This window comes from Eleutherodactylus coqui, chromosome 3 (assembly GCF_035609145.1).
Source record: "Eleutherodactylus coqui strain aEleCoq1 chromosome 3, aEleCoq1.hap1, whole genome shotgun sequence".
NCBI lineage: Eukaryota > Metazoa > Chordata > Amphibia > Anura > Eleutherodactylidae > Eleutherodactylus > Eleutherodactylus coqui.
Genome location: NC_089839.1, coordinates 261,597,856 through 261,624,511, shown reverse-complemented (window position 1 = coordinate 261,624,511; position 26,656 = coordinate 261,597,856). Strand labels below are relative to the sequence as shown.

General features: G+C 43.9%; 1 protein-coding gene across 1 annotated transcript in view; it reads right to left on the bottom strand.

The window, feature by feature from the left end:
* Positions 1-5,609: 5,609 nt before the first annotated feature.
* The window catches only part of LOC136620305 (very-long-chain enoyl-CoA reductase-like), a 46,213-nt gene continuing 25,166 nt past the window's right edge, over positions 5,610-26,656 (bottom strand). Inside the window, exons 5-14 of the mRNA XM_066595005.1 lie at positions 21,927-21,971; positions 21,291-21,394; positions 17,993-18,108; positions 17,793-17,898; positions 10,564-10,636; positions 10,427-10,470; positions 10,111-10,168; positions 7,524-7,612; positions 6,239-6,284; positions 5,610-6,154 (exon numbers count right to left, since the gene is read on the bottom strand). Coding sequence (XP_066451102.1) covers positions 6,027-6,154; positions 6,239-6,284; positions 7,524-7,612; positions 10,111-10,168; positions 10,427-10,470; positions 10,564-10,636; positions 17,793-17,898; positions 17,993-18,108; positions 21,291-21,394; positions 21,927-21,971 — 809 coding nt within the window. The 3' untranslated portion in view covers positions 5,610-6,026. The remainder of the gene's footprint in view (positions 6,155-6,238; positions 6,285-7,523; positions 7,613-10,110; positions 10,169-10,426; positions 10,471-10,563; positions 10,637-17,792; positions 17,899-17,992; positions 18,109-21,290; positions 21,395-21,926; positions 21,972-26,656) is intronic.

The following is a 26,656-nucleotide window of genomic DNA, read 5'->3' as shown; positions in this document are numbered from 1 at the left end:
CCATCTACCGACGCGTTTCACCTACAGCAATAATCGGTAAAGTACCTTCCGGTCCTCAGTTGCGCGGCACATACCACCCTTCACTTTTCTGAATAAAATGGATAATGAAGTTACGAAAGATTTGACCTCACTTATTTAGGGTCCATGCACATGGCAAAGCCATGGACACGAAGCCCATAAAGGTCAGCCATGGGCACTCTGTGTGCCACCGTATAGAGCACACATGTCAAACACAAGGGCCACGGGCTCAGTTTATGTGGCCCGCCGGCCGTGCATCATCCTACTCACTCAGTCTTCTGGTCCGGACCGGATCTCTCCCTCCCCGATGTCTGTGTGCGTCGACCTATATGTAGCTGAGGCCCGAGGGGTGAGGCCAGCGAACGCTGGCTGCACTCCTGCCGCCAGACTGGACCTGCAGACTAGGTGAGTGTAATGCCTGTAGGGATGCTGCCCAGCCCAAGGCTAGTAGGGAGATCACTATTACTACTGGGAATACTATGGGGGGGGGGTCATTTATTACTACTGGGGCCACCTGTATAGCGGACACTTATTACTGGGGCCACTATGGAGGGTCACTATTATTACTGGGCCCATTATGGGGGATACTATTACTATTGCAGCCACTATTAGTTCTTATTAATGTAGGCGTAAGCGCATTTCGGTCACGCAAATATGCTGCATATTTGAGCAACCGCAAATGACTTACGCCCACGTGTTTGGCCAGTCCGCCATGTTTTTGTGTGCCCACATACACTGCATATTAGTGCAAGCAAAAAAGAACACAGATGGGCCTATTGAAATGGTGCACAAATATGCAGTGAATATGCATGTTTGCTGCATATTCACTATGGATTTGCGCCGCCCATTCCCTGCAATGGCCTAAATAGGTCATGACTAGAGATGAGCGAACGTACTCGTTTAGGGCGATTTCGCAATCGAGCACCGCTTTTTTCGAGTAACTGACTACTTGGGTGAAAAGATTCGGGGGGCGGCGTGGTGGAGCAGGGGGTAGCAGTGGGAAACAGGGGGGGAGCTCTCTCTCTCTCCCCCACTCCCTTCTGCAACCTCCCGCTCACCCCTGGCGCCCCCCGAATGTTTTCGGATTTTACTAAATATAGTTTCATAAATTTTGGGTTCAACATCTCTGAAAGGTGACAAATATTATTTTTTTTTGCATTTCTTGATTTCATTTACTGCAATGATACTTGAAAATCGTGCAACAACAACTAAAACTGCTCATATACGTGGGGATGATTTTCTCAAGTCTTTGTGGTACAATAATGAATATCAGTGATTCCACAAATATTTGGCTTCAGCAATATTCAAGTATAGGCATCCCGCTCGGAGGGTTCAGTGGCGGTCAAATATCACCTGCACCACTTATTTTAAGAAACAAAGACGAATAATAGAATGGGACAGAAAGGTGTAATTTGTCGAATTCACACCACATTCGTAAGTATGAAACGCACTCTATACTTTCTTGTTGTTTTTATTTTAATACTTTTTATTGTAAAGTGGGGTTAAAGCAACCCTCCGGGCTTGGACAAACAAAGATGGCCGAACTGCTTCACTGACTACTTGATGTACATTGTGTATTAGTTTGCTTCATTACTATAACACACTACACTGCCTTAGGTTGACCAGTGCTGCCCACCTGAGCAGGATTGCCTATTCAGATGAGCATGTAGTGTCTTAAACTACATCAGGAAGTCGGAGAAGCGGTGTGGCCATTTTTGTTTGTCCAGGCCTGGAGATTGCTTTAAGGCTTTGTATACATTACATCCGAGGCTTTCTTTGGAGGTATATGTGGATTTTCCAACATATACCTAAGATGGAAGGCTCCAATTGATGCCATAGAATAGACAAAGGTTGACTATTGACTCTACTTGTGAAAGAAAAACAAATCACACACCGCACATTATTTTGCAGTTTGCTTTTCAATATAATTGGAGTTGTGGGATCCCAAGGTATCCCAGCCAAATGCATGCTGAGAGGTCATCCTTTTTGTATACGTTTACGGATTAAAGTCTAACTGAGCCATGAAGACATCAGACCGTTGTCAGAGCCTTCTGATAAGGGTTGTTTGATAAGATCAATTAAAGGTCCAGTTAGTCCGCTCCTGAAAGTAATTGATAATTAATTATCTCTGTATGCAAACTCACATAAGGAAGGTTGTCAATGGCTAATAGGACCGCCGACTGGACTCATAACCTCTAAGAAAGCTGAGATTTCAATCAATAAGTTACAAGTTACAATTTTTTTCTAACTATAAGATAAAGTTTTCAGCAACATAAAATCTTATAGTCCAGAGGCAGGGGGGCCTGATCGATCCAGAGAGCCCTGACCCTAGCCTTAAAAGGGGTTGTGTCTAGCAGGCTCAGTCCAGGTCCCTCCCACTGCTCTCTGGAGCTCCGAGGCGCTTCTTGCAGTCCACGGTCGCCCACAGAAGATCACTTCCTGGTTACGAAATTCATAAATCCCACCTCCAGGAAGTGATGGCTCTGATTGGTTCTCAAGCTCTGCTCAGCCCATCAATTCAGCGCTCGATGCATCAATGCAATGGCTGTGATTGGTTCCTAAATCCCGCTGAGTAGTGGGATTTAGGAATTGGCCAACCAATGCCATGGCTCAGCCAATTCATAAATCCCACCTCCACAATGCAATGGCTGTGATTGGTTCCTCGGCCACTGCTCAGCCAAACAATGTGGCGCTCGATAAACCAATCACAGCCATTGCATTGGTTCAATCAGAGCCATCGCTTCCTGGAAGGGGAATTTATGAATCCCGTGACCCAGGAAGCGATCTTCTGTGGGCAGCCGAGGACTGCAGGAAGCCTGCTGGAGCTCTGGAGAGCAGCAGAAGGGACCTGGACCGAGCCTGCTAGGTAAGTATAATAAGACATTCCCTGAAAATAAGACCTAGCACCTCTTTTGGGGCAAAAATTATTATAAAACGGGGTCTTATTTTTGGGGAAACACGGTACTACACTTGTTTGTTTGGGGAGTCAGGCCGGCTTCACATGAGTGTCAGCACATTTGCGCGCGCCTATGTGCTGAGTTTTGGGCGAATGAACTATGCTATTTTGCGTGTGCATTGGCGTATTTTATTGTACCCTTTGCTCACTTGCACACAGCAAACAAACGCACTGATTGAAATGGCTAATAAATTCTAGATGTGTCATTTCTCAGTGCAATTACGCAGTGCTTCACGCATTTCCTTGCGTATTGCGTGTGCATTTGTGCACCCCCAGTGACTTCCATAAGGACATTCAATGCGCAAATACATAGAAAAAAAACATGTTTTTGTTTTCTTTTTCGTGCACAAAATACGTACAAAATACGTGTGAAATCAATGGGTTCTATTCTGACTGTTGCACATAAGACATTCCCTGAAAATAAGACCTAGCACCTCTTTTGAGGCAAAAATGATTATAAAACGGGGTCTTATTTTTGGGGAAACACGGTACTACACTTGTTTGTGTGGGGAGTCAGCTCTACATGTACAAATACGTCTGTATGAAGCCAGCTTTAGTGTCAATGAAATCAGTGTTTAACATGCCAGCTGCACATGTGTTTGTATGCATGCTGCAGAGCTGTATGCGTGAATGTGCATGCTGCAGAGCTGTGCGTGCTGTGTGCATGTACAATGTGCGTGCAGCAGCGCTGTGCGTAATGTGAGCCTATGTGCTTTCACCATTGTTTGAATGGACACACTAGGTTCAATAGCAGCTGACTGTTCACTGTTAACCCTTGAACTGTACTAGAACACCAACGTTATTGTCGGGAGCCCCTCCACTTTGTTAGACCCCCAGAGATTAGTATGAAATATTTTTCCTGTTGTCTAAACTTGGATACATCTTATAGTCTGAAAAATACGGTATATACAGTAGTCTTGTGGGAAACGACTCGGCGTATTGATCTGATGAACATCTCCTGCTCTACGACTTGCTGGAAGCAGAGAGGAGAACACATTAATCCCTTAAACAAGTAGTTTTTTTGTATTCTCTTCAAGAAGTAAACACATTATTGTTAATGTCCTGGAATGTGTGCTGTGATTCACGGACGTGAGGGTAGAACCTTAAAGTGATCCTCCATGTCACTATACAAGCAGAATGTACCTGGCCAGTTCCTCTTCCTTGTTGCGGTCATGGTCTTCTTCCCAGTCCGGTCTTTAGAATGGCCACTGTATTCTTGGCCTACTCTACGCACAACGTGGCCCAGCAACTTAGACCGGTGTTTCACACACTAGACTGGTTAAACACTGCGTCTGTCTATGAGCGACAAATGTATTAAGGTGCACAAGCCTCTTGAAACAATTGTCTTATCGGGCGGCACTTTTGTGCACCGGATGAAAACACGCACTCACTACAAGCTGGAATAGGCTTTTGCAATAATCTGCACCATCCTTTTGGAGTCGAGTGCTTAAAGTAACCCTCTAATTGCGAGACAAAATTCTGTCCGAGGACAGGAGAAGGGGAATATATCACCTACAGTTAGGCCTCATGTCCACGGGGAAAATCAGGCCCGCTATGGATTCTCTATGGAGACTCCGCAGCGGGTCCCTCCTGCCCCGCGGACATGAAGCATTAAAATAAGAATAAACTCACCTGCTCCGGACGATGCGGATCTTCCCTTCTTCGCGGGCGGATCTTCTTTCTTCAGCCCGGCAGATGTGCTCGGCACGCCGGCTGCGGGCATGAGCCGGGCACATCCGCCGGGCCGAAGAAAGAAGATCCTGCCGCGAAGGAAGGAAGATCTGCATCGCCCGGAGCAGGTGAGTGTAATTCAGGCGCGGGTCTCCTGCGGATCCAGACGGCTTCCATAGGCTTCAATAGAAGCCTGCAGGAGCCGTCCCCGCGGGAGACTCGCACCTAAATGGAGCATGTCCATTTTTTTTCATGCTCCAGAAATTTTTTCATTCACTTTTATTGACCATTTGCAGGTATTTATCTACCCGCGGGTGGTCAATGCATTCCTATGGGGCGCGGATCCGCGTGCGGGTGATCCGCTGCGGATTTTAATTCTTTTTTTCCCCATGGACATGAGGCCTTAGTCTTCTCTGCTGCTCCTCCAATCTGCCAGTCCTGGCTCCATTTTCAGCGGTCCACGATGGCTGCAGCCATTTTCTATCTACCTAATGTACACTTTTCACTGCTCTCTGACTTGCCAGTGCTGATCATATAAGCAACTCTGGCCAATCAGAGAGCAGGTATGGTGCATTAGCAGTCGAAGTCTACCAATACACTGTGGGGGATTAGGTAGTCTGAAGATTGTGTCAGCCATCTTATATAGCCAAAAACAGGATCTGGAACCAATAGATTGGAGGGACTGTAGAGAAGAAAGGGACTTGTTACTTGTATAGCGCCAACTTATTCTGCAGTGCTTTCAGGCGATTTTTATTTATTACCCCAGAGGCCACACGAGGCCCACAAGTGAAGAAGAACTGCAAGAATTATTCAGTCCTGGGACAGAATTTTGTCCTCAAACCAAAGGGGCGCTTTAATAAATAGGCCCCAATGTTCTCTGGTAGTCTGAGCCACTCACTGGAGGAACGAGCACTGATGAGGTCATCCTTGTGTCCGCCCTCCATCTACCTTCACAGGCCCCCAAAGGAGGGTGGAGTGTCTCATTGGAGTATTTCAGTGTCTAATCAAGCATATGGTAGTCATACAGTCTGGTGGCCATTTTTCATACAGAAGGGACTGCAACATTAAAAATTAGGTATGTTATCTATACATTCTGAATGTATAATGAAGGTTTTGCGGTGAACCGGAGAGATGCTTTTATAGTATGACATACATGGAAGTCCAGCGCCTTACTTAAAAATGTTCATTATCGCTGTAATAACTTTTTACTGTTGCATCTCCTAATAATGGATGTTACGGTCTTTTAAGTCTGCAGAAAAAGCCATACGAAAAAGTTCTTAAAAAATGTAATGCTGTCCTGTGCGCACCCCTATACTAAGCTAGAGTTCAGTATCAAATGTTACAAGAAAAGAATAGAAATGTTCTTTTTGCATATGTGTCTTCACAGTAGAAAGGGGATTATTGACATCCGTATTCTTGGATAGTCCTTGAACTCCCTGATATATCGATGATGTTTTTCCTTTGCCCAAATCGTCATCTGAATGAAACCAATCAATGCAAAAAGTCCAACTGCAAGGCAAAGGAAGATATTGACAAACGACAGATTGGATATTTAGAGTAAGTATATCATGCGGGAAGTTCAAGAATCCGTACCTGGAGCGCACTGGGTCATCACAGCGAAACTAATCCAGCTTCCTACCTAGAAAATAGTACAATTATAACATTATGGATTTACTTCTGCACAATCCGTAGAAGTGAACATTTAGACTTAAACTATGGCAGATCCAGATCTATCACACAATGGAAACTAAGGGCACCAGATGGACCCCACTGACTGCTTATGGGGTCTATCAGGGATTAGGCATGGGGTCTGTCATTTTGATTGGAATAAGAGCAAATTATCAAATATAATGGAGCTGCTAACAGAGGATCCGAACTGAAAATCTGACGCAGCCGAACTGTAAAGCTGGGTTCCCATGGGACGGAAATCTCATAGTTTGGCCGCACCGAAAAAACACGAGATTGCCACTCGATAAGCTCTGCATCAAAACCCGCGGCAGTTTGCCGCGGGTTTTGGAGCAGTTTGGCTGCCAGCATTCCGTTGCGGCTTTCTTTTCCCATAGAGAGGAGAGAGGCCACAATGGAAAAAAAAAATGGTCATGCCGCAGCTGTCAATTCTGTGCTGGAGCAGCGGCTCAGCACAGCTCTGCTGCGATGGATTGGCCGCCCCGTATGGATGAGATTTTTGCTAAATCTCGTCCACATAGCTGGCAAATCCCGGAATTAGGAGCCGCAGGCGGATTTGCTGCACAGAAATTCCGCAGGGACTTTCCACGGCAAATCCGTTCTATGTGAACCCAGCCTAACACTGTACGTCTTAGCCCAACAAGCTAAGCAAACTATTCCAACAGCAGGTACTAAAAGTATATATACAATGGGTTATATGGTTGTTTCACTAAGACTGCTCCTGTCTGCATGCCATATAGGTATCAGAGAAGGGGGTTTCCACCAGTTATGACCCCCTTCTATGACCCATAGTGCTTCAGCGGACTTGAGTCATCCATTAATTACATGATCAGCCATTCATCTGACTGGCCTTCATATAACCGTATGTAAAGGTCTGTCTGGCTGCTACTTTTCCCAGCATAATCAATATCTAGTAAGACAGCCCCTATAGATGTATCTCCTTCCTTCTTCTTCACATGCTACATAAGTGTCTTATCTTCTGCTACAATTAAATCTAGCTTTAGAAGAGAAGCTGAATTCACTGCACATCTAGATAAGTACTTGCACCCAATTTGTTATATATGTCAGCAGGAGAAAGGGCCGTCAGCGCACTTACAGATGCTTCTGCCAGAACTTCCATTATATCCAGCATTAACGTTAATCAGATTAGGACTTTAATTTCATCACTGAATGATGAGTTGCCAATACGTACCTCATAGGTATAGTTAGGACATGACACAAAGAAGAACAACCATGTAAAAGGGTTTCGGGTTGGAAAGGGATACCTCCGCAATCTGGAGCCTGGAAGATTTAGACACGTGTTAGGTGATGTTCATAGGTTGGGGATTTCCAGTGCAAATCTGCAAAAAGTTGCCAACAAGTTCACAGTACAGTGCTACTGAATGGGGCTTTGCAAAACACCATTCACATGTAACAGATTCTAATACAGATTTAAAGTGGCCCTCCAGTCCTGGACAAACAAGGATGGCCGTTTATCTATCTGATGCACATCGTGCATTAGTATGCATCATTAGTCTAAGAAACTACACCTGCTTTGATTGACCAGTGTTGCCCATGTGAGTAGAATTAGCCAATCAGACCAGCATGTAGTGTCTTGGCTATCAATGCATACTATGTACAGTGTGCATCAGGTAGTTAGAGAAGCGGTCCAGCCATCTTTGTTTATACCGGACCATGGGGTCGTTTTGAGGCATATTGCAGATTATGAAATCCACAGTATGCTTATTTCATTGGAATGTCTTGGAAAATGGGATTTCTACTAATCTGTCTAAAAGCTAGTTTCTATGCTTTTTAAGTGTGTTCCTGGGCCGAATTGATGTCTGTCTTAAAACATGACCCAATTTGAAATTCAAATCTTAGGGGGTATGATATATGGGTATGATATATAAAGTGTTGCTATCTCTCCCTTACTAAGACAAGCAGCTCTGAGCTTGGTAGAGGAAGAAAAGGGTTAACAAGAGGAGCTGAACAGAGGCTCTGAACTAGGCTCCATCCAGTGATTTCATCATGTTAAGCCCTGACCGCTCCAGGACTGGATGGATGGATTAGATAGCTCAGTGTAAGGGACTGAATGAGGATCTAAGCTCCTCCGCCTGGAAAGGTCCCAAAAGTTACAGTGTCCTATAAAGAGTATTGATGCTACTAAGAAGAGGTAGAGACTGTGTGAAAGAGCCAGGCGCGATAGCCTGCAGAGTTACTGGAGTGCAGCAGGTTGAGCAGCAAGAGCTGCTGTAGACATGCTGAGGGAGCTTGCATTAAACTACTAGAGTCCACCTGGAGTTGCCAAAGGACCATAGTAGAGTGTGTCAAAGCTGCTGAGGAGCTGCCAACTGAAGTGCGACACTCTGCAATGGAGAGGGTATGTTCAGACTGCACTATGAAGCCACACATCTTGACCCACAGGAGCACATTGAGGATTGCATCAGTATCGGCTAGCCTCATTAAAAAAACAAAAAAAATCGGACAGTGCGCACATCAAAAGTGACAGGTCAGAGGTTTAGCAGGCCTGCTGTTCATTTTACTAATCTAATATGATTGTTTGTGACAGTTGAGAGAAGACTCGAATATTTATCAGTGAATGGTGACTGGGACTTTTACTAGGATTGAGCCTTAAAACTATTGGACACTAGTAGTAGGGTCTTGATAAATCCACAGGTCACAGACAGTATTTCTGTTATTTATGAACTACATATATGTTAAACCATGATTACTGTTCTAGTAGACTGTACTGAAGTTTTACTTTATTGCAAGTGTGTGTGTAACTAATTGAAACGAAGTGTGAAAAACTGTTATTTCCTGGTACACATAACAGTTGTAGGCCTTAAGGCCCATTTAGACATAATGATTATCGCTCAAAAGATGTCTTTTGAGCGATAATCATTGTGTCCATTTACAGCGCAAGGTGATCGCTCAAATGTTGAGCGATCACCTTACGCTGCAAGCGGGGAATGCAGAAGACAAGCCGAGTGCTCCGAGCGGGGGATGCAGAAGACAAGCAGGGCCGCTTGTCTTCTGCATCCAGCTGTCCTCTGCTCAGAGCGCCCAGCTGTTATACAGCCGAGCGCTCCGAGCAGGGTATGAAGAACACAGCTGGACAGCTGTGTTCTTCATACGCTGCCTGTCTTCAGGGAGCAGGATACAACTGAAACAATAGTATCATCTGTATCCCGCTGTGAATCCCTGATAAGGCTCATCATTGTCTTTCAGCATGCTGAAAGACCACGATGAGCGACTGGTTAACGAAAACGGCACGATGTAAGTGCAGTTACACACAACGATTATCGCTCAAAAGACGGCTTTTTAGCAATTATCGTTATGTCTAAATGGGCCTTTAGTTAGACGTAGTGCCAGGATTACGTCACTGTACCATGACTGTCATTTGTATCCTGAATTGCTTGCTAAACCGCATATCATTGCTTTTTCTCAGTTATTTGCTTAAAATAAAAAAGTACCTATCTCTGTAACTCTGTTGTCTACATTGTATTCTGTAACCTGTGTCGCTGTCCAAACCCTGTGACATAAAGGATCAACTTTCCTAACAAATAAAGCAGTACAATGATGCAAAGAGCAACTTCATGCCTCCAGAATTCTACCACATAACTTTAATAATTGCATAAAAAGATTTGCAAATTTGACATTTATTGCAGAGGTTCAACTATCCAGTTACAACTCCTAAGACCTAAACATTGGTATCTTCCCTCTTTACAATCTTATTTGTACACCTATTGCAAGTTTCAGTTGTAGTCACATGGGAAAAAATAATAGCATAAATTGCGTACCTTCTATTCTCAGATTACTCAGTGCTACATGAATGGAGAAATTCCCAGTTTCACATATCTGTAAAAAACATAGAATAGACTAAATAATAGCTACTAAAGAGGTGGCAATGTAAAATAATGTACTATATATGAAAAATATATAACTTGGGATAATTATGTGATTAAATTCCATTTTACAGCAGGCTGTAAATCAACAATCTGGGCTATGGCATATTATGCTGACATCTAGTGGCCAGAATAAAAGCTGCAGTATGTTATGATTTCTATGATTTGCTATGAAAAGGCACAAACAATATTTAATTGTGAAAATACCCACCAGAAACATGATCATAGATAAGCTGATCTGCTTTTTTCCATAAGCTGTAAGACATTAAAAGGAAACAAATGATGGATCTGGATCTTGAAGATCACACTGGAAACGTTTACTACAAGACAGCACTCTCTCAGACTTACAGGGTGGAGTGTACAGAGGGTGATTGATATAGTATGCAAGCCACGCTGCAAACCCCCAGTAGTAGAAACAGTTCTGTAAAACAATCTCACAGTTATCCCATTGTACAATACCAAACTACTGTAGCCAAGATCCTTAGGAAAATAGAAAAACAACATGTTAACAACATAATACAATGAAATAAATAGAAATACATGTGCTGTTGCAGAACTAAAATATTGTAGTCCATAACGCATGACTAGAAGATCAGGATTCAATGACTGTTTCAATATAGGAAATCCAATATGGAAAACAGTTTTAAATTCCTCTGTTATCAGCTAGACCTAGATGGCCCAATCTGCAGGTACTGGTGTATCTTGTCACCACCACAAGTATGGGTGGAGACCTAGTGATTGGCTGTATTTGTCCTTTGAATGCCCTCAAGCTACTGATTGGCTGCCTTGTGCAAGGTCCTAGCAACGTGTATGGTGACTTTTGGCTGGGCTGGAGGGTTAGGGTTAGTTTTCGTGCATGGCTTACATTATTAGCTGATGTCACTCCTCATTCTGCTGCTATCACTCTCCCCGGAGCAGCTGTCCCCTTCCATCTCCGCCGCCAAATCGCCTGCTGATTGCCCCGCTGTCACTCTACCGCTTGCGATGGCCGTCTGCAGTGGAGATTCGAGAGCTTCTGGTAGAGTGATAACAGAGCAATCAGCAGGCGGTTTGGCAGGGGATATGGTAGGGGGATGGCTGCTCTGAGGAGAGTGATAGCATTAGCATGAGGATTGACTTCAGCTAATAATGTAAGCCTAACACAAAAACTAACCCTAACCCTTCAGCCCAGCCAAATGTTACTACACACGTTGCTAGGACCTTGCACCATGCAGCCAATCAGTAGCTTGGGGGCGTTCACAGGGCGGATACAGCCTGTCACTAGGTCTCCACCCATACTTGTGGTGGAGACCAGTTACAATTGCACCCAATCTGCACTGATTTTGACAGCACATGTGAAACTGCATCCCCAATTAGGAAAAAGTGGCCCAATTCATTGTAGACATTTTTAAAGGAATGTTTGTTAAAGAGTAACATATGGGGAATGCGGCATCAAAGCATTTCCAGCAATACAACAGAATAAGAGAAACGGATACATGATAACGTACAAAATGCCAAATATTGTGTCAGAAACTGTGCAAAGAAACTCTTAGCATGCATTGATTAAATCCATTTTTTCGTCCTTTTTTTTGTTTTACTACAAAACCAAGAGAGAAGGATTCCCAAGCGGGGAGTCCAAGATAAAGAAGGGGGGGGGGAGGGAAACACAATAAATCCACACAGCACAACTGAAAGGAAAAATACGGAAAAAGCAGGACTCTACAAAACGGGGGCTCCTGTGCATCAAGGCAATTAAAGGGAACCCTACTAGATTAACTACGAGGGCAAAGCACTGAATGAGAGCAATTTCCATAAATAACTTTATCTTTCCTTTTGAAAGCATAAAATGAAGATGACTTAAAATCTCTCTTTGCAAATGTCTGAGGTCTGGTCCTGTGGGCAGGTGCGGACTATATCTTGTGGATGGAGTTGTTTGCATAAATCCTGCCCACTTTATCTGCGGGGTTCACGTCGTCTACTGGAATGTTTGGATCTCTCATGCATGCAGTGGAATTTTGTGAATGGCGCATGCACAGATCATGTATCCCTTTTGTGGGCAGATCCGTAGTTCCCATCTGCACATGCGTCGGTCCGCGAACGTCTGGCGCATGTATGAGAGATCAAAGCACTTCAAGGGATGACATGAGCCCCACAGCTGAGAAGGGCAACTCCGGCTAGAAGCAACAGTCCAGGCCTGCCCACTAGACCGAACTGCGGACATTTGCATGAGGGAGATTTTAAAAGTCATTTTATGTAGGTATGACTTCAAAGAAAAGTAAAGTCATTTATGGAAACTGCTCTAATTCAGTATTCTGCCCCTGTAGTTTTAGTAGGGTTCAACTGCTGACAGGTTCCCTTTAAGCAGCCATCTCTGATGCAGTCACTGGGCAATTTGTCCAACAACCCAAATTTTATCTAATTTGTCAGGGCAACCCTGGGCCAGACATGTTAGCTTATTCAGGGGTGCTACGGCATTGACCACCTGGATCCAGGCAGCCCTAGTCGGCAGCTTAGGATGCTTCCAATTGAGTATAATTACTTTCTTCGCATTGAAAAACAAAAGTTGTACAGGGTGCGGGTCGCCACATTCCCCAAGATATCATGCACAAGTCTGAAAAGATAAACCTTAGGATGCATGGTTTTTGGTGTCCCATAATGAGACTCCATGAATTCAAGAACATCTCACCAGTTGTCTGGCAAAGTGTTACATTCCCATGACATCTGCTGAACCATCTCTATATTAGTTAAGCATTGTGGGTAGTTTGCTGAGACAGACCCCCAATATGTAAGGACCCGTTTACATGGGCTGATATCCTTTAGTGTAAATGCATGCACTGACTGAACGATGAAAGATAATTTGTTGACTTATCGTTAGTTGTTCAGTTTATGTATGCATAAAAACTGAACAACAATCGGCCCGTGTTAACAGGCAGTTGTTTCTCTTTGAACGACTGCCTCTTTTACTATGAATGGAGTCGTGCGGACCGGAACCATCCCCAGACCGCATCGCCTCCATTCACTGAACGATGATCGTTCCTATGTAAAAGCACTGGAACGATCATTGCTGGGACGACCTGTCGGGCATCTGCACCCAACAAGTCATCCCATATAAAAGGGCCCTGAGTGAAAGGGGGTGTAGTAAATTCTGTGTAAAAATTTAACTTGAATCAATTTATCCCTAATAGTGACCAGGGGAGGACCCGATCCAGCCAGGATATCCCCACCTTCTTCACAGTCCAGATCTGGGATATCCAACATCCGTTTCTGGAGGGCCGTTTCATTTAAAGGTGCAAAATTACATGTTAAGTGATTGTGAAAACTAGTGGCTTCACAAGGTTAACACTTTGGCCAAATCTTCCAAAAGGGTCAAGGAGAAAGATGGTGAGACCCTCAAACTGGGCTCTAACAGCATGCCGCAGCTGGCAATACCTGAAGTAGGAGTTATCTGGAATATTAAAATAGAATTGCAGCTCCTGAACCGTGCAGAAAGTGCCCTCACCTACTATATCAGAGCCTCCAAAATGCAAATTGGGTAAAGTGATGCAGATCGGGTAAAAGTAGATTACCCCACAGGGGAGTATTCAGAAACCAATTAGCCTCCTCAGGAGAAAGATAAAAGACAGTATGCCATACTTTAAGGGTCATCTATTGTAGGTTTGACAATGTACAGGGTGCCTCAAAAGTATGGAAACACCCATATAGAATGAAAATGGTTTGGCAAACGAAGATCCAATTTTGCATTCAAGCTGCAGGGAAAGGGGGAACCCGTTAGGCCATGTGATCAACATGACAGCCATTTTGAATGCTGCCATCTTGAATTCAATTTAACACAACTTTATTAATTCTTCCATATCAAAGTTATTTTTATCCCATCCATATTAGTTTTCACCCAAAACTTGGGTTGGAGTTACATAGCTTGTACATCCGAACTCAGTAGTAATCATTGTACCATCATCACACCTAATAGTTTTGGAAAGTAGAGGTTGCACATACAGAGTTGCCAAATCTGTATATATGACTCATATTGGATAAATCGTCAAGTAAATACTCTTTGCACAATGCTGCGTACTGCCTATCCTGCAAATAGACCCTCAGCAAAAGGTATTGATAGGAGAAGTGGTGGAGATCCACAGAAAGCAAGAGGATGATGAATTTCTTGTGCCTCCAGCACCATCCAGACCCCTTAATTGAAGGCATAACTGGACCTTCAGTTTCATTACAGGTGCTGAACCAAAACTTATGTTTGTGGGCAACAGAGCTCTCTACAGAGAGGGGGATCTAAACATACATAGACAGAGGCGTAACTATAGAGGGTGCAGGGGATGCGGTTGCACCCGGGCCCAGGAGCCTTAGGGGGACCATAAGGCCTCCCTTCTCCATATAGGGAGCCCAGTACTATGAATAAAGCATTATAGTTGGGGGCCCTGTTACAGGTTTTGCATTGGGGCCCAGAAGCTTCAAGTTATGCCTCTGTGCAGCATGGTTTAGGTATGGGTACGGGTACAGATACAGATAGAGGGGGGGGGGGGCCCAGTTCACCTTTTGCATCAGGGCCCCTGAGCCTTTAGTTACGCCCCTGTACATAGACCACTATAGCTGCCTGTAGACATGCAATGTTTTTGTGATATCTATCCTCTTTTAGCAAACTTTACTGCAAAGATCCCATTTTATCATCGTGCCAAAAAATGCATGCGCAAATATGCATATACTCGTGTGTATTTGGCCGAAATCTTGGATTTCTGCCATGGATTATGTAGCAGATCTGTGTCGAAAAAAATCCAATGCCGATCTGCTACTTTTAATGCCGTGTGAAAATGCTCTGTGATGCACCATTAAAGAGGTTTTCCGGGAAAAATACTATTAACCCTTTCCAATTCACTGTCTGACGTCTAAAGACATTCTGATTGAAGGCTGTACAGCTCTGATGTCAGAAGACGTCCGGCAGGGTATTCTTACTGTATAGTACTGGCCGCTCTGTTGTCGGAGCCTCTCCAGCATGTCCCATACCGCAGTACTGGCTCTAGCCAACAGATGGCACCATTGTATAATGGCAGAAAGAGAAACCCCCCTAGGAAACCCTGAATCCAAAATTGGATTGCAAAGGGTTAATAACCCCTTTGTAATTGCAGTGCTGTCAGCGGGTGCACAATCAGCTGATCGGTCGGAGTCCCGAGCGACGGACTGTAATTGATCAACTCAGAAATCCCTTTAAATTGAAATTGTGGATTTCAGAAGGACAAATTAGTGAAATAAGGTGGCTATAGAATTCCTGCCCTCTCATATCGTATATACTTCCCGGAATTTAGAAAAGCACTCAACGCAACAGTACTTAAAAACCCATTCATGTAAAACAGACAGCCAGTCTAGAGTTACGTCACAGACAAAGTTATGTCCTACATTTACAGTTAAATAGTCTAGACACAAAAAAATGCTAAAAATGATTATTTTGCAGACTTTAAAGTAAATTTCACTATTTGCATTGCATAATGAGAAATCTCTGCAAACTCCCATAATGCTCAAGGACAAATATGCATAATAAAATGTATACATGTGAACAAACTCATAAGAAATAATCGCTTTAATGCAAAGTAATGCTTGCATATCTTATATTTGGGATGTTGAACAGTTTTCTGCTACACGCAGGATATATTATTTAATCCACAAACGCTGATTTATGAAGATGCTTATTTTACTTTGTCAACATTTATTTTGTCATTGATAACACCAAAGGGGTCTCAAGAGAAGATGCTTTCACTTCAGCTCATTGGAAAAGCACAATTAAACTTTAGGCATTGCAAATAATAGCAGACACATCAGAAATGGTGCCAATTGCAGTTACATTTAAGCAAAATTGGCAGAAGAGATTAAACGTTTTTTGGCAGCCTGGCGTATCGCTGTCTTTAACTCGACTACCTCAGTTGAGCGTCTTTGAAATTGATTTTGCATACTTTCCACACCCAGAATAGGAGCATGAAAGTCGGATGATACTGATATTCTACTAAATATGAAGAATCTTAAAAGTGGTTGGGCCTGACAATACGCTTAGTAATTTGAATGTGCATAGGAATATTGGTAATTAACAGTAAAGATAAGATATGAACAATTGTTTTTCCCCTTGTGCAAGAATGTAAATCAACTGTATTGTATGTCAATATGCGATATTTTATTTCCGAATGTTTTATATTGTGATTATAGAAAAAAGACAATAAAAAGAGTTTTAAAAAAAGTGGTTGGGCCTTGTCCACACATCAGCTCAAGACAGGTTTCATTCTACAAACAATGGCGGTGATTTTGGGCAGTTAGGGAACCCTTAGGGCTCCCACCCACTAGCGTTTTTTTCTCCACTGGACCGCGGGGATGAAGGAATCCTCTGTCACAGCTGTGGCAGAAGTCAGCGGCATGCTATTCCATTGCTTTCAATGGGATTGGCACTGCTGCCAATCCCATTGAAAGCAGTGGTTTCTGACAAGCCCTGCAGAATGATTATCGGAGAAGGGCTTGAAATATAAGCCCTTCCCCGATAATCATAAAAAAGTGGTTAAAAAAATAATTAAAAAGTTACTCACCTTTCCTGCTGTCAGCCGCGTCCTCCTCCGGCTGGCTCCCCGGCACTGCTACTGAGTTCTTTCAGCAGACGGGGATTTAAAAATCCCCGCCTCCTGAAAGGGCTGTGCAGATTGGCTGAGGGCTCAGCCAATAGCAGCTAGTGTTTAGCTATTGGCTGAGCGCTCAGCCAATGGCAGATAGCTCTTAGCTATTCATTCATAGCAACACAGATAATCTTTTAAAAGATTGAAAGATCAGAGATAGTTTTGCATAAAGTACTAATAGGCACTAATTGCTATTAGTACTTTATCAGTTTCATTTGCATGCAAATGAGCTTCTGGGAACTGTTGCCAGAACTCAGCATAAAAAACAAGGCAGAAAGAACCTTTAAAGCCCATCATGCCATGGACCATCTGGCTTGGCAGATGGGGCCCATGTAAGAACTGATCAGGTCCCCGTTGTGAAGACAGAATATCAGGCAAACCAATAAGGGACACCCTGTGCACTGATCTATGGGGGAGGAACAGAGAAGAACACTGCCAGCATTGTGCTTAGAGCCCTTATAAACAATGGAGGCATCCATGTTGGTTCGGGGGCAGTTTAGGAGATACACTGGTCTTCTTGGTAGGCCTGTCCAAGCCTAGGTGCCCCAGAGAAAATTATGTAAGCCCAGTGCAGGAAATCCCAGGTTTAGTAAACTTCCCCCTTTGTGTCCTGCTTATTGTCAAGAGGCCTTTCTATGAAGACTAGTATGGATTGTTCATAGTGGAGAACCCCTTTAATATATGTATTACACAGTGATATTAGGTTGAGTACAGTGACTGGTCAGAACACAAGCATTTTCGTGTCGGTTCTTCAGCTTGATATGTACTGTATACTATTTCTAGTCTACAACATACAGCATATTATTATGTAACTATCGTAGCGAGAGCAATAGAGATTGATCTACTCCGTTATACATAACAGTTCCAGATTCAGAAATGTCTAACTGCCATTCTCTTTATATAAATGGTCTTTGTAGGGGGTGCTATGAAAGCAGCCATATTCCTTACCATTACTATACTCTTCAGCGGCATTGTACCATGTGAAAATCGATGGACAAACATTGTTTCAATCAATCTTTTGATATAGTGGAACGAATGACAGCAGCAAGCTAAGCTGTAAAAGAAAAGACGTATCATCAGCAGGTCAGAATATCCCATCTCAGAAGTGATCATCAGTCAATGCAACATTGCTTCATTATGGAACTTACTGAACAACGGAGTGAGGACTGGATGTAAAAGCCTTGGCTAATCCATAGAAAAAAGGCATCCGGAAGTAGAACAAAAAGTATACAAAAAGGGGCCCTGCATATTCTGTTAGAAAAACCTGGAGAAGAAAAATAGTAATTTATACAACAATAGCGGAGCCATGTTTCTCATAAGCAAAAACCTTATAAATTATTGTCAGCTTTTTCATATTTCAAAGCAACCTTCCAGTTGGGAGATCAAAATTGATAAAACAGAGAAGGCAACCTAAACCAATCGCTAGACAGAGGGTGTGTCACAGACTACTTCAGATTAGGAGGCAACCTAAACCAATCATTAGACAGAGGGTGTGTCACAGACTACTTCAGATTAGGAGGCAGCCTAAACCAATTATTAGACAGAGGGTGTGTCACAGACTACTTCAGATTAGGAGGCAGCCTAAACCAATCATTAGACAAGGGGTGTGTCACAGATAGAGATGAGCGAGCGTACTCGGTTCGAGTGTTTTTGCACTCGGGCACCGCTTTTTCCGAGTAACTGACTGCTCGGACGAAAAGATTCGGGGGGCGCCGGGGGTGAGCTGGGGGTTGCAGAGGGGAGTGGGGGGGGGGGAGAGTGCTCCCCCTGTTCCCCACTGCTACCCCCCGCTCCACTACACTGCCCCCCGAATCTTTTTGTCCGAGTAGTCAGTTACTCGGATAAAGCGGTGCTCGAGTGCAAAAAACACCCGAACCGAGTATGCTCACTCATCTCTAGTCACAGACTACTTAAAATTAGGAATTGTAGTTAAACTGTAGCCACAGATCACAACTTTGCCCTAATGGAGCCGAGCTAAAAAGCAGCCAAGAAACAAAATCTGAGGAAGAATTAATAGCAGGTAATCATCCTCTGTAGGTACTGACATATCAAGTCTGAGCTACTGACTGGAGGCTCATTTTAAGATGCGTTCCCAAGTGTTGCAGCTCCTCTGCTTAAACATCTCCAATGGCAAACTTCCATTGCTGTATTTTGGCAGCCCATTTACATGGGGATTTGTAGCCACACAATGTCCCTATGATTTGGCTGAACAACTACAATACAGACAATGATATACTTTTAACTAAGCTATTAATTTAAATGAGAACTCCACCCAAAAATTAAAGATTCAACATTGGGTCACACTTGCAGAACTTTTTCAGGCTCCAATTTTTAATGTTGCAGGTATCCCCAATTTTCCTTTCTTTACATGTACGAGACAGTTGACCCTACTAAAAAGAATGTCATATCTGTCACGTTGTGCTCCTAGTTCTATGGCCTTCCAGGAGAACATTTCCACAGGTGTGGGATGATTGAGCTGGCTGGGTGTGTATTTCTCCAGTCAGCCAATCACCACCGGTCTGGTGCACATAAATACCAGCCCCTCTTGCTAGCGGGAGCTGCTCATTTATCTTTCTCCTCATTCCCTCTCATCACCCTGGTGTTTAGAGTTATGCATGGTTTGCTTGGTGTTACTACATGCATGAGGTTCTGGGTGGGATTCGCTTGTCAGTTGATGTGAACATTGTCCTGTTCTGCTTGCTGCCATTTACTATGGCGAGCCAGGCACCTAGGTTCCAGCCTTGGGCCATCCCTATTGGGACAATTGCCCCACGTGCAGACAGGACTTCCTGGGCTTTAAGTTGTCTTTTTAGAGTAGGAGTTCATGAGACAACAAGAACCCTTGTCATGGGCTCATGAGCTTAAGTATCTTGGCCAAAATATGAACCAGTACCTCATACATACTTTAGCTATTCCATCTGTTTATGCGTGTTGGTAGTCTAATGCAAGTGTTTTGGTGTTTGTCAGGTATTGTGGGATGTCTGCTCACTAGTCCCATTTCCTGTTCAGTCTGTTTCGATGCCCGTTTTGCACATTCCCCTTCTATTCACGTTTGTCCGGGGCGTGGTGCGCTCAGGTGGGATGTGACAGTATCCCTTTTTGTTACTAATGTCTATCTAAAATTCCCCATCTGCATAATGGGCCTCATGTTAAAAACTAATGCAGACAAATGAATGAGGCTGAGCTGCAATACATGACTTATGGAAAAGAATGGGGCAAATTCTGTTAAAAAATAAAGATTATTACAATTTTCTAATCTCATACAACTTTAAACTTAAAGGGCTTTTCCAATTATAAAAAATTGTCCGAAAGCTACTCATGAGCCAACGTAAGAAATATGTTCATACGTATCCTTTTATTCCCCTGTTACTCAAATGCCAACAGGACCATGGTCCCCATCATTACAGCAATGATGTGCATTACCAACACGATTACTGGTCGCAGTGGTTATTTGGCCATATACACCGATTGATTACGGCACTAGCAACAGCTGGCGTGTTATGTGATCAATAATGTGGTACCACGTGGTGGCTCTCTTCTGCACAGCAGAAGGCAACATTTGGCATTCATGGGTAAATATGGTGACTTGAGGGATTTTGACCGCATGCAGATTGTTGGTGTCTGGAGATGTGGTGCCAGTGGTCTCAAACAGTCACAGTATCAAGAGTGTACAAAGATTGGTTAAAACATGGACAGATATCCATAAGAAGATCACACAGGCCGTGTGCGGTTTATCCTAGAGGCGAGCATCAGGTAGCATATCTGGTATCTCAGCAACAATGTGCTACAGTGGAACAACTAACCCAGCAATATAACAGTGGGAAAGTTAGACAAATTTCGCAAAGGACCATGCGACATACTTCACATTAACTGGAGGTCAATAGGAGGGTGTTGTTGGCGATGACATGGGCCCTGATGACCCAATGTAATCGGCAACAACATCTCAATTGACACAATGAAAGACGTCAATGAACCTTGGGCAAAAAGCAGGAGGTCAACAGGAGTGGCAAGTCCTGTTTTCAGCCTAACCATAAGAATGGGTGGATCTGCATCTGGAATAAATATCATGAAGCCGTATTCCAAGGGGGCAGCATTATCCACAAAATCAGTGCTGCTGCAATGGGCATGGGTTGAGTTGAATATGGAGGATGTTTGCCACCTTGCGGAATCTGAAAGCTATGATTGCCCAAAAAAGTGGGCCAACCCATTATTGAGTAGGTGTTTCTAACACAGTGTTCTTTCAGTATATAAGGCAATCACTGCTACAACCTATGATTGGCTGCAGTGCTTATGTGTTGGTAGGGCATGTCATTAAGAGACCAGTGGGGGACCGTACGACTGTTGAAGCTGCAAGAGATTTTAAAGGTTGCTATAAAAATTTTTAAATTGGAATTCCCTTTCAGATACTAGAGGACTGCAATGTAGAAGTGATGTTTGATGTATTACCATAGTCCATCCGACCTGAGGACCTAAGTCTCTAAAATATAAGGTAGCTGTGGTGCCAACTGGAAGCTCTCGCAGGACTTCCTCATCTTTTAATGACCTTCCCTCTATAATGAAGACATGGAAATACTTGTAAACATAAAGTTCATAATGTGCAGCCTTCTGTCTCCAGAGCATCAGTGCCCTATCTCAATGATACTGGAGGGGAACAAAATGTAAGATTTCTGTTAAATTACTGCTTCCTTTATTAGTATATAGGGAAATTGTACATACAGTGTGGTCATAAGCAGGATAATGGAAGTCCCATCACCTGCACTCGCTAGCTTCCACATATAGTTACAGAACAAGCAGCGAAGACTTTATAGTCTAATTGGGCGAATATAAACTTTTTCACAAACCATTTTTTATGTATTTCCAAAATACGATCCCGTTCAATAAAACACTAAGAATTCAGCAGAATCTATGCTGCACAACCTTAAGTAAAGTAATGCAGATCCCTGATATTCCCCATCCTTGTCTAGTAAATGATGAGGTCTGAGAGCAGGTGGTTATTAACATCTCCTATGTGAACATTAATAAAAGAAAAGCAAACTTTGTCTACAAAAGTTATTTACTCCTATGGGAAACTCCCCTACATACTGGGGTCTAACCGTATTGATTGTCTTGCTGGATACCACTGAGGATCTGCAAAGAGAAGAAAGACACGTCAGTAACCAAAAAAGCTAACATTACCAAGAGGAAACAGTCATGATCATAAGAAGTTCTTTAGATAAAGGTAATCTCCAGCCAAAAATTTACACTGAAAAGTGGACACCAGATGAAGAACTCCTAAAATTTTATGACTAGGGGTCTCCTGCTTGTGACCTGTGAGATGAGGGGAAAGGTTGCTCTAAACTACTGAGGAAATCTCATTATCCCATCAATAATGAGCAGCTTAGCTCATTGGACTGGTTTTACCGGACTAATTCCACCTCCTGGTATGCAGTTTCTTGAATGGGGGGGGGGGGGGGGGATACCTGGTGGCGATATGGGAGGTCCAATACTCAACCATAACTTTGGTTCTCAGATTTTGACTTGAGAGTAATTTTGAATATGACATGCAAAGTAGGAGGGTTTATTTACTGATCGGTAATTAGAATGATCAGACATTCACCTTCACAATTTTCCAGGACAGTATAAAGGTATGCCAAAACTATGGTTCCATCAATAATGGCTCATCATCCAGTATTCTAGTCCTACTAGTGTTGAGTGAACTGAACCAGTAGAACCCTGTTTTAGGTCAAATTTGGTAAAAGTTTGAATCAGCCTGACCCCATGCCGAGCCTTTAGCAAAGTTCTACCCAAAACAGGGATCAACTGGTTCAATTCATTCAACACTAGTCTAGAAGACTGGTTAATAAGGGTTTATTCACCCAGGCGAGAATCATGTGCGGGTTTTGTGCATTGTGAGACACATGAAACTCACACGAATATGATCTCCATTCTTTGGAATGAACTTATTCACATGAGCAATTTTCTATCATCTTTTGGCGTTCCCTTGGTACATCTCGCCCATTGTTTTTAATGGGACCTTAAAAGACCTTGCATGGCACTCGCATGTCATGTGATGTGCATGTGACTGCAATGTGAGGTTTCCCACTGAAATCAATGGGAAACGCAATTCTCTGATGCACATGAAACACGTCTGAGAATCACAGTTTCATAGAAGCGATGCGAGACGTTTTTGAATGAAAGCTGCGCTGGAGGATCGGCAATTTTTCCCATTTTTTCAATGGTGAACCCTGCATCGCACGCCATGTGATGTATTTTACATTCCCACTGAAAACAATTAGCTTTACGTTCCAAGGAACGCGAAAAGTTAGAATACGCTACAATTTTTCTGGGAAAGGAGAAAAAGAAAACACTCATGTATATGACTCCATTCAAAAGAATGGGGTTCATATTCATGCGAGATTTGTGCGTCTTGCAAATCTCACGCAATTTTCTCTAACGCGTGAAAGTGGTGTAAGAGCCATAATAGCCCTGCATAACATTTGGTGTGTTATACAGGGCTTTTATGGCTCTTAAGCAGCATTTTCCACCAGTTTTAGGGGTTTTGGTGAATGTTCAGTTCGAACTAATTTGGACTGGACCAAACTTTTCAAATGTTCGCTGGGCACTAATCACACCACAACCATCACATTTGACCATAGCTATGATGCTCTTACTTTGTGTGCTCTACACATAAAGTAAATATTGAGACCTGTTACATTTCCACTATGAGTAATACCAGAGATGGGGGGGGGGGGGGGTCTCCTTATGTGCAATGACAATTCAAAAGCAGTTTTGCGTTTGCCCCAGTGCATCCTGTATAGTGGATTATTACATTTTATGTGTAGATCAGACATATTAGGTGAGGTGAATGGGTTTTCCCACCACTGTAATGCTGAATATTCTTAGGGTGGTTTCACACCTACGTTAGGGGCTCCGCTTTCTTGCTCTGTTTGGGGAGTAGGAAAGAATACTTGTGGCCAAATGCCCCCGTCTTAGGATGGAATCAAACATGGCCAGACGGACCCTATTGACTTTAATGGGGTCCGTTCGCTTTGGGCGCAGCTGCCCGACTTTTAAACAGGACAAAAAGCACTGCGAGCGGCTCTTTTTCTTCTGATATTTTTTGCCGGATCTGCGACGGAACCTCCGACCGTAGGTTCTAATGAAGATGTGAAACCACTAGAGATGAGCGAACGTGCTTGTTTAGAGCAATTACTCAAACGAGCATCGCTTTTTTTGAGTAACTGCCTACTCGGGCGAAAAGATTCGGGGGGCGGGGTGGAGTGGGGGTTAGCAAGGGGGAACAGGGGTGATCCCCCCCCCCCCCACAACCCCCCAAATCTTTTCGCCCGATTAGGCAGTTATGCGAAAAAAGCGATGCTTATTCGAGTAATTGCTCTAAATGAGCATGTTCGCTCATCTCTAGAAACCACCCTTACATCACTCTTATCTGTCTGCTGATTCTGTTATAAACCATCCATTTCAAACATGCTATGTTTGTAAATTAAAAATAACCCTAAAAACCCTGTTGTAAGCAGTCTTGCAAAAAAAATATTTTTTTTACACTTTTTGCTGGGCAGCGATCTGTCCAACTGAGTTCTATATTACAGGGAAACTCTGGCGAGAAGAAAGAATTTCCATTGGAAACTCCTTTTCTTTCTTAACCCATTTTTACTAGGTCGTTGCCCAAATATATTCATCCAATAGCTTACAACAGGCATGACAGTACGCAGGTCACGCTGCTGATTTTCAGACTCCCTCGTCTATTGGTAAATTGCAGTAGGCGTGTCCCGGTGTTTCCTATCAGGACTTCCATATACTGTAGGTTGGTAACAAATCAGAAGCAATATCAGAAAAGATTATTTTAGTGAAAGAGTAGTAGATGCTTGGAACAAACTTCCTGCAGACGTGGTTGGAAAATCAATGATAAGTAAGTATAAGCCTGCCGGGGATAAGCATAGATTTATCCTAAGGCCTCATGTCCACGGGGAAAATCAGATCCGCTGCAGATTCTCAATGGAGAATCTGCAGCGGGTCCCTCCTGCCCCGCGGACATGAGCGCCGAAAATAGCAATTTAAAAGCATTTACCTATCCGGCGCGGGCGGGGACGCTCTGCTCTTCCTCACGGCCGGATCTTCATTTTCGGATGAATTCCTGACGCCGGCAGCACGTCGCCGGCACGTCGTCGACGTGCCGCGCGCATGCGCCGGGCACATCCGCCGAGCCGAAGCAAGGGAGATGCGGCCGTGAGGAAGAGAAGACCTTCCCGGTCCGCTGCGGGTGAGTAAATGCTTTAAATTCCTATTTTAGGTCTCCCGCGGATCCGGACGGCTTCCATAGGCTTCAATAGAAGCCCGCGGGAGCCGTCCCCGCAGGAGACCCGCATGAAAATGGAGCATGGTCCAGATTTTTTCATGCTCCATTTTTTTTAAAATCACTTTTATTGACGATCCGCGGGTATTTATGTACCCGCGGGTGGTCAATGCATCCCTATGGGGTGCGGATCCGCATGCGGGAGATCCGCTGCGGATCCTAAATCATATTTTCCCCGTGGACATGAGCCCTAAGGCCTCTGTCAGACGGGCGTTTTTTCGTGCGATTTGCAGATCGCATGACGGATGCGCATACGCAAATCATGTGACCGGGGCCGACGATTCGCCGAAAAATCTGCAGCTAGCAGTGTTTTCGGCAAAACGGGCCCGATCAAAGGAGCGCTGTCCGCTATTCGCCCATTGAATTCAATGGAGCCGGCAATACAGCCGGCTCCATTGAAAGCAATGGGCTGCCAGCGAGCGCTGGATGAATTTTCGAGAAGGGCTTAAAAATATAAGCACTTCCCTGAAAAGCATCCTGAAATGTGTAAAAAAAAAAAAAATTATACTCACCTTGTCCCTGCAGCCGGTGTTCAGCCGCGGCCGGCCGGCAGTTCTCCTGAACTGCTCTGTGTAGTATTCAGCAGGCGGGGATTTTTAAATCCTCGCCTGCTGAATGGGCTGCCTCTGACTGGTCACAGCCCTCACCAATCAGAGGCAGCTCTCACTCACCCATTCATGAATTCATGAATGGGTGAGTGAGTGCTGCCTCTGATTGGCTGAGTGCAGGGACCAATCAGGGGCAGCTCTCAGCTATTGAATGACAGCTGAGAGCTGCCCCTGATTTGTCCCTGCGCTCAGCCAATCAGAGGCAGCCCATTCAGCAGGCGGGGATTTTAAATCCCCGCCTGCTGAATACCACACTGAGCAGTTCAGGAGAACTGCTGGCTGGCCGTGGCTGAACTCCGGCTGCAGGGAAAAGGTGAGTATAATTTTTTTTTTTACACATTTCAGGGTGCTTTTCAGGGAAGGGCTTATATTTTTTAGCCCTTCCCGAAAATTCATCCCGCGCTCGCCGGCATCCCATTGCTTTCAATGGAGGCGGCTGTATTGCTGGCTCCATTGAATTCAATGGGCGAACATCGTTCTCCTCTGCCACAGCTGTTACAGCTGTGGCAGAGGAGAATGATCTTTATAGTATATGTTCTCAATGGGGTCGGCGCTGCTGCTGCCGGCCCCATTGAGCGCATATATAGAACACAAGGAATCGCAGAATGAAGATAGGCGCGTTTTGCGAATCGTTGTGTCCTATAATTTATCGCATATCCGCAAAAAAAACGGACATGTGACCGATCCCATTGCGAAGCGATGGTTCTATGTATGCGCAGATCGAATGCGCAAATCGCGTGAAAAACCGCCCGTCTGATCGAGGCCTAAGAGGGAAACAAAAGTGCAGACTAGATGGACCATGTGGACTTTTTATGCCATCAATCTTCTCATTGCAGAGATTCTTGCAGGGAAAC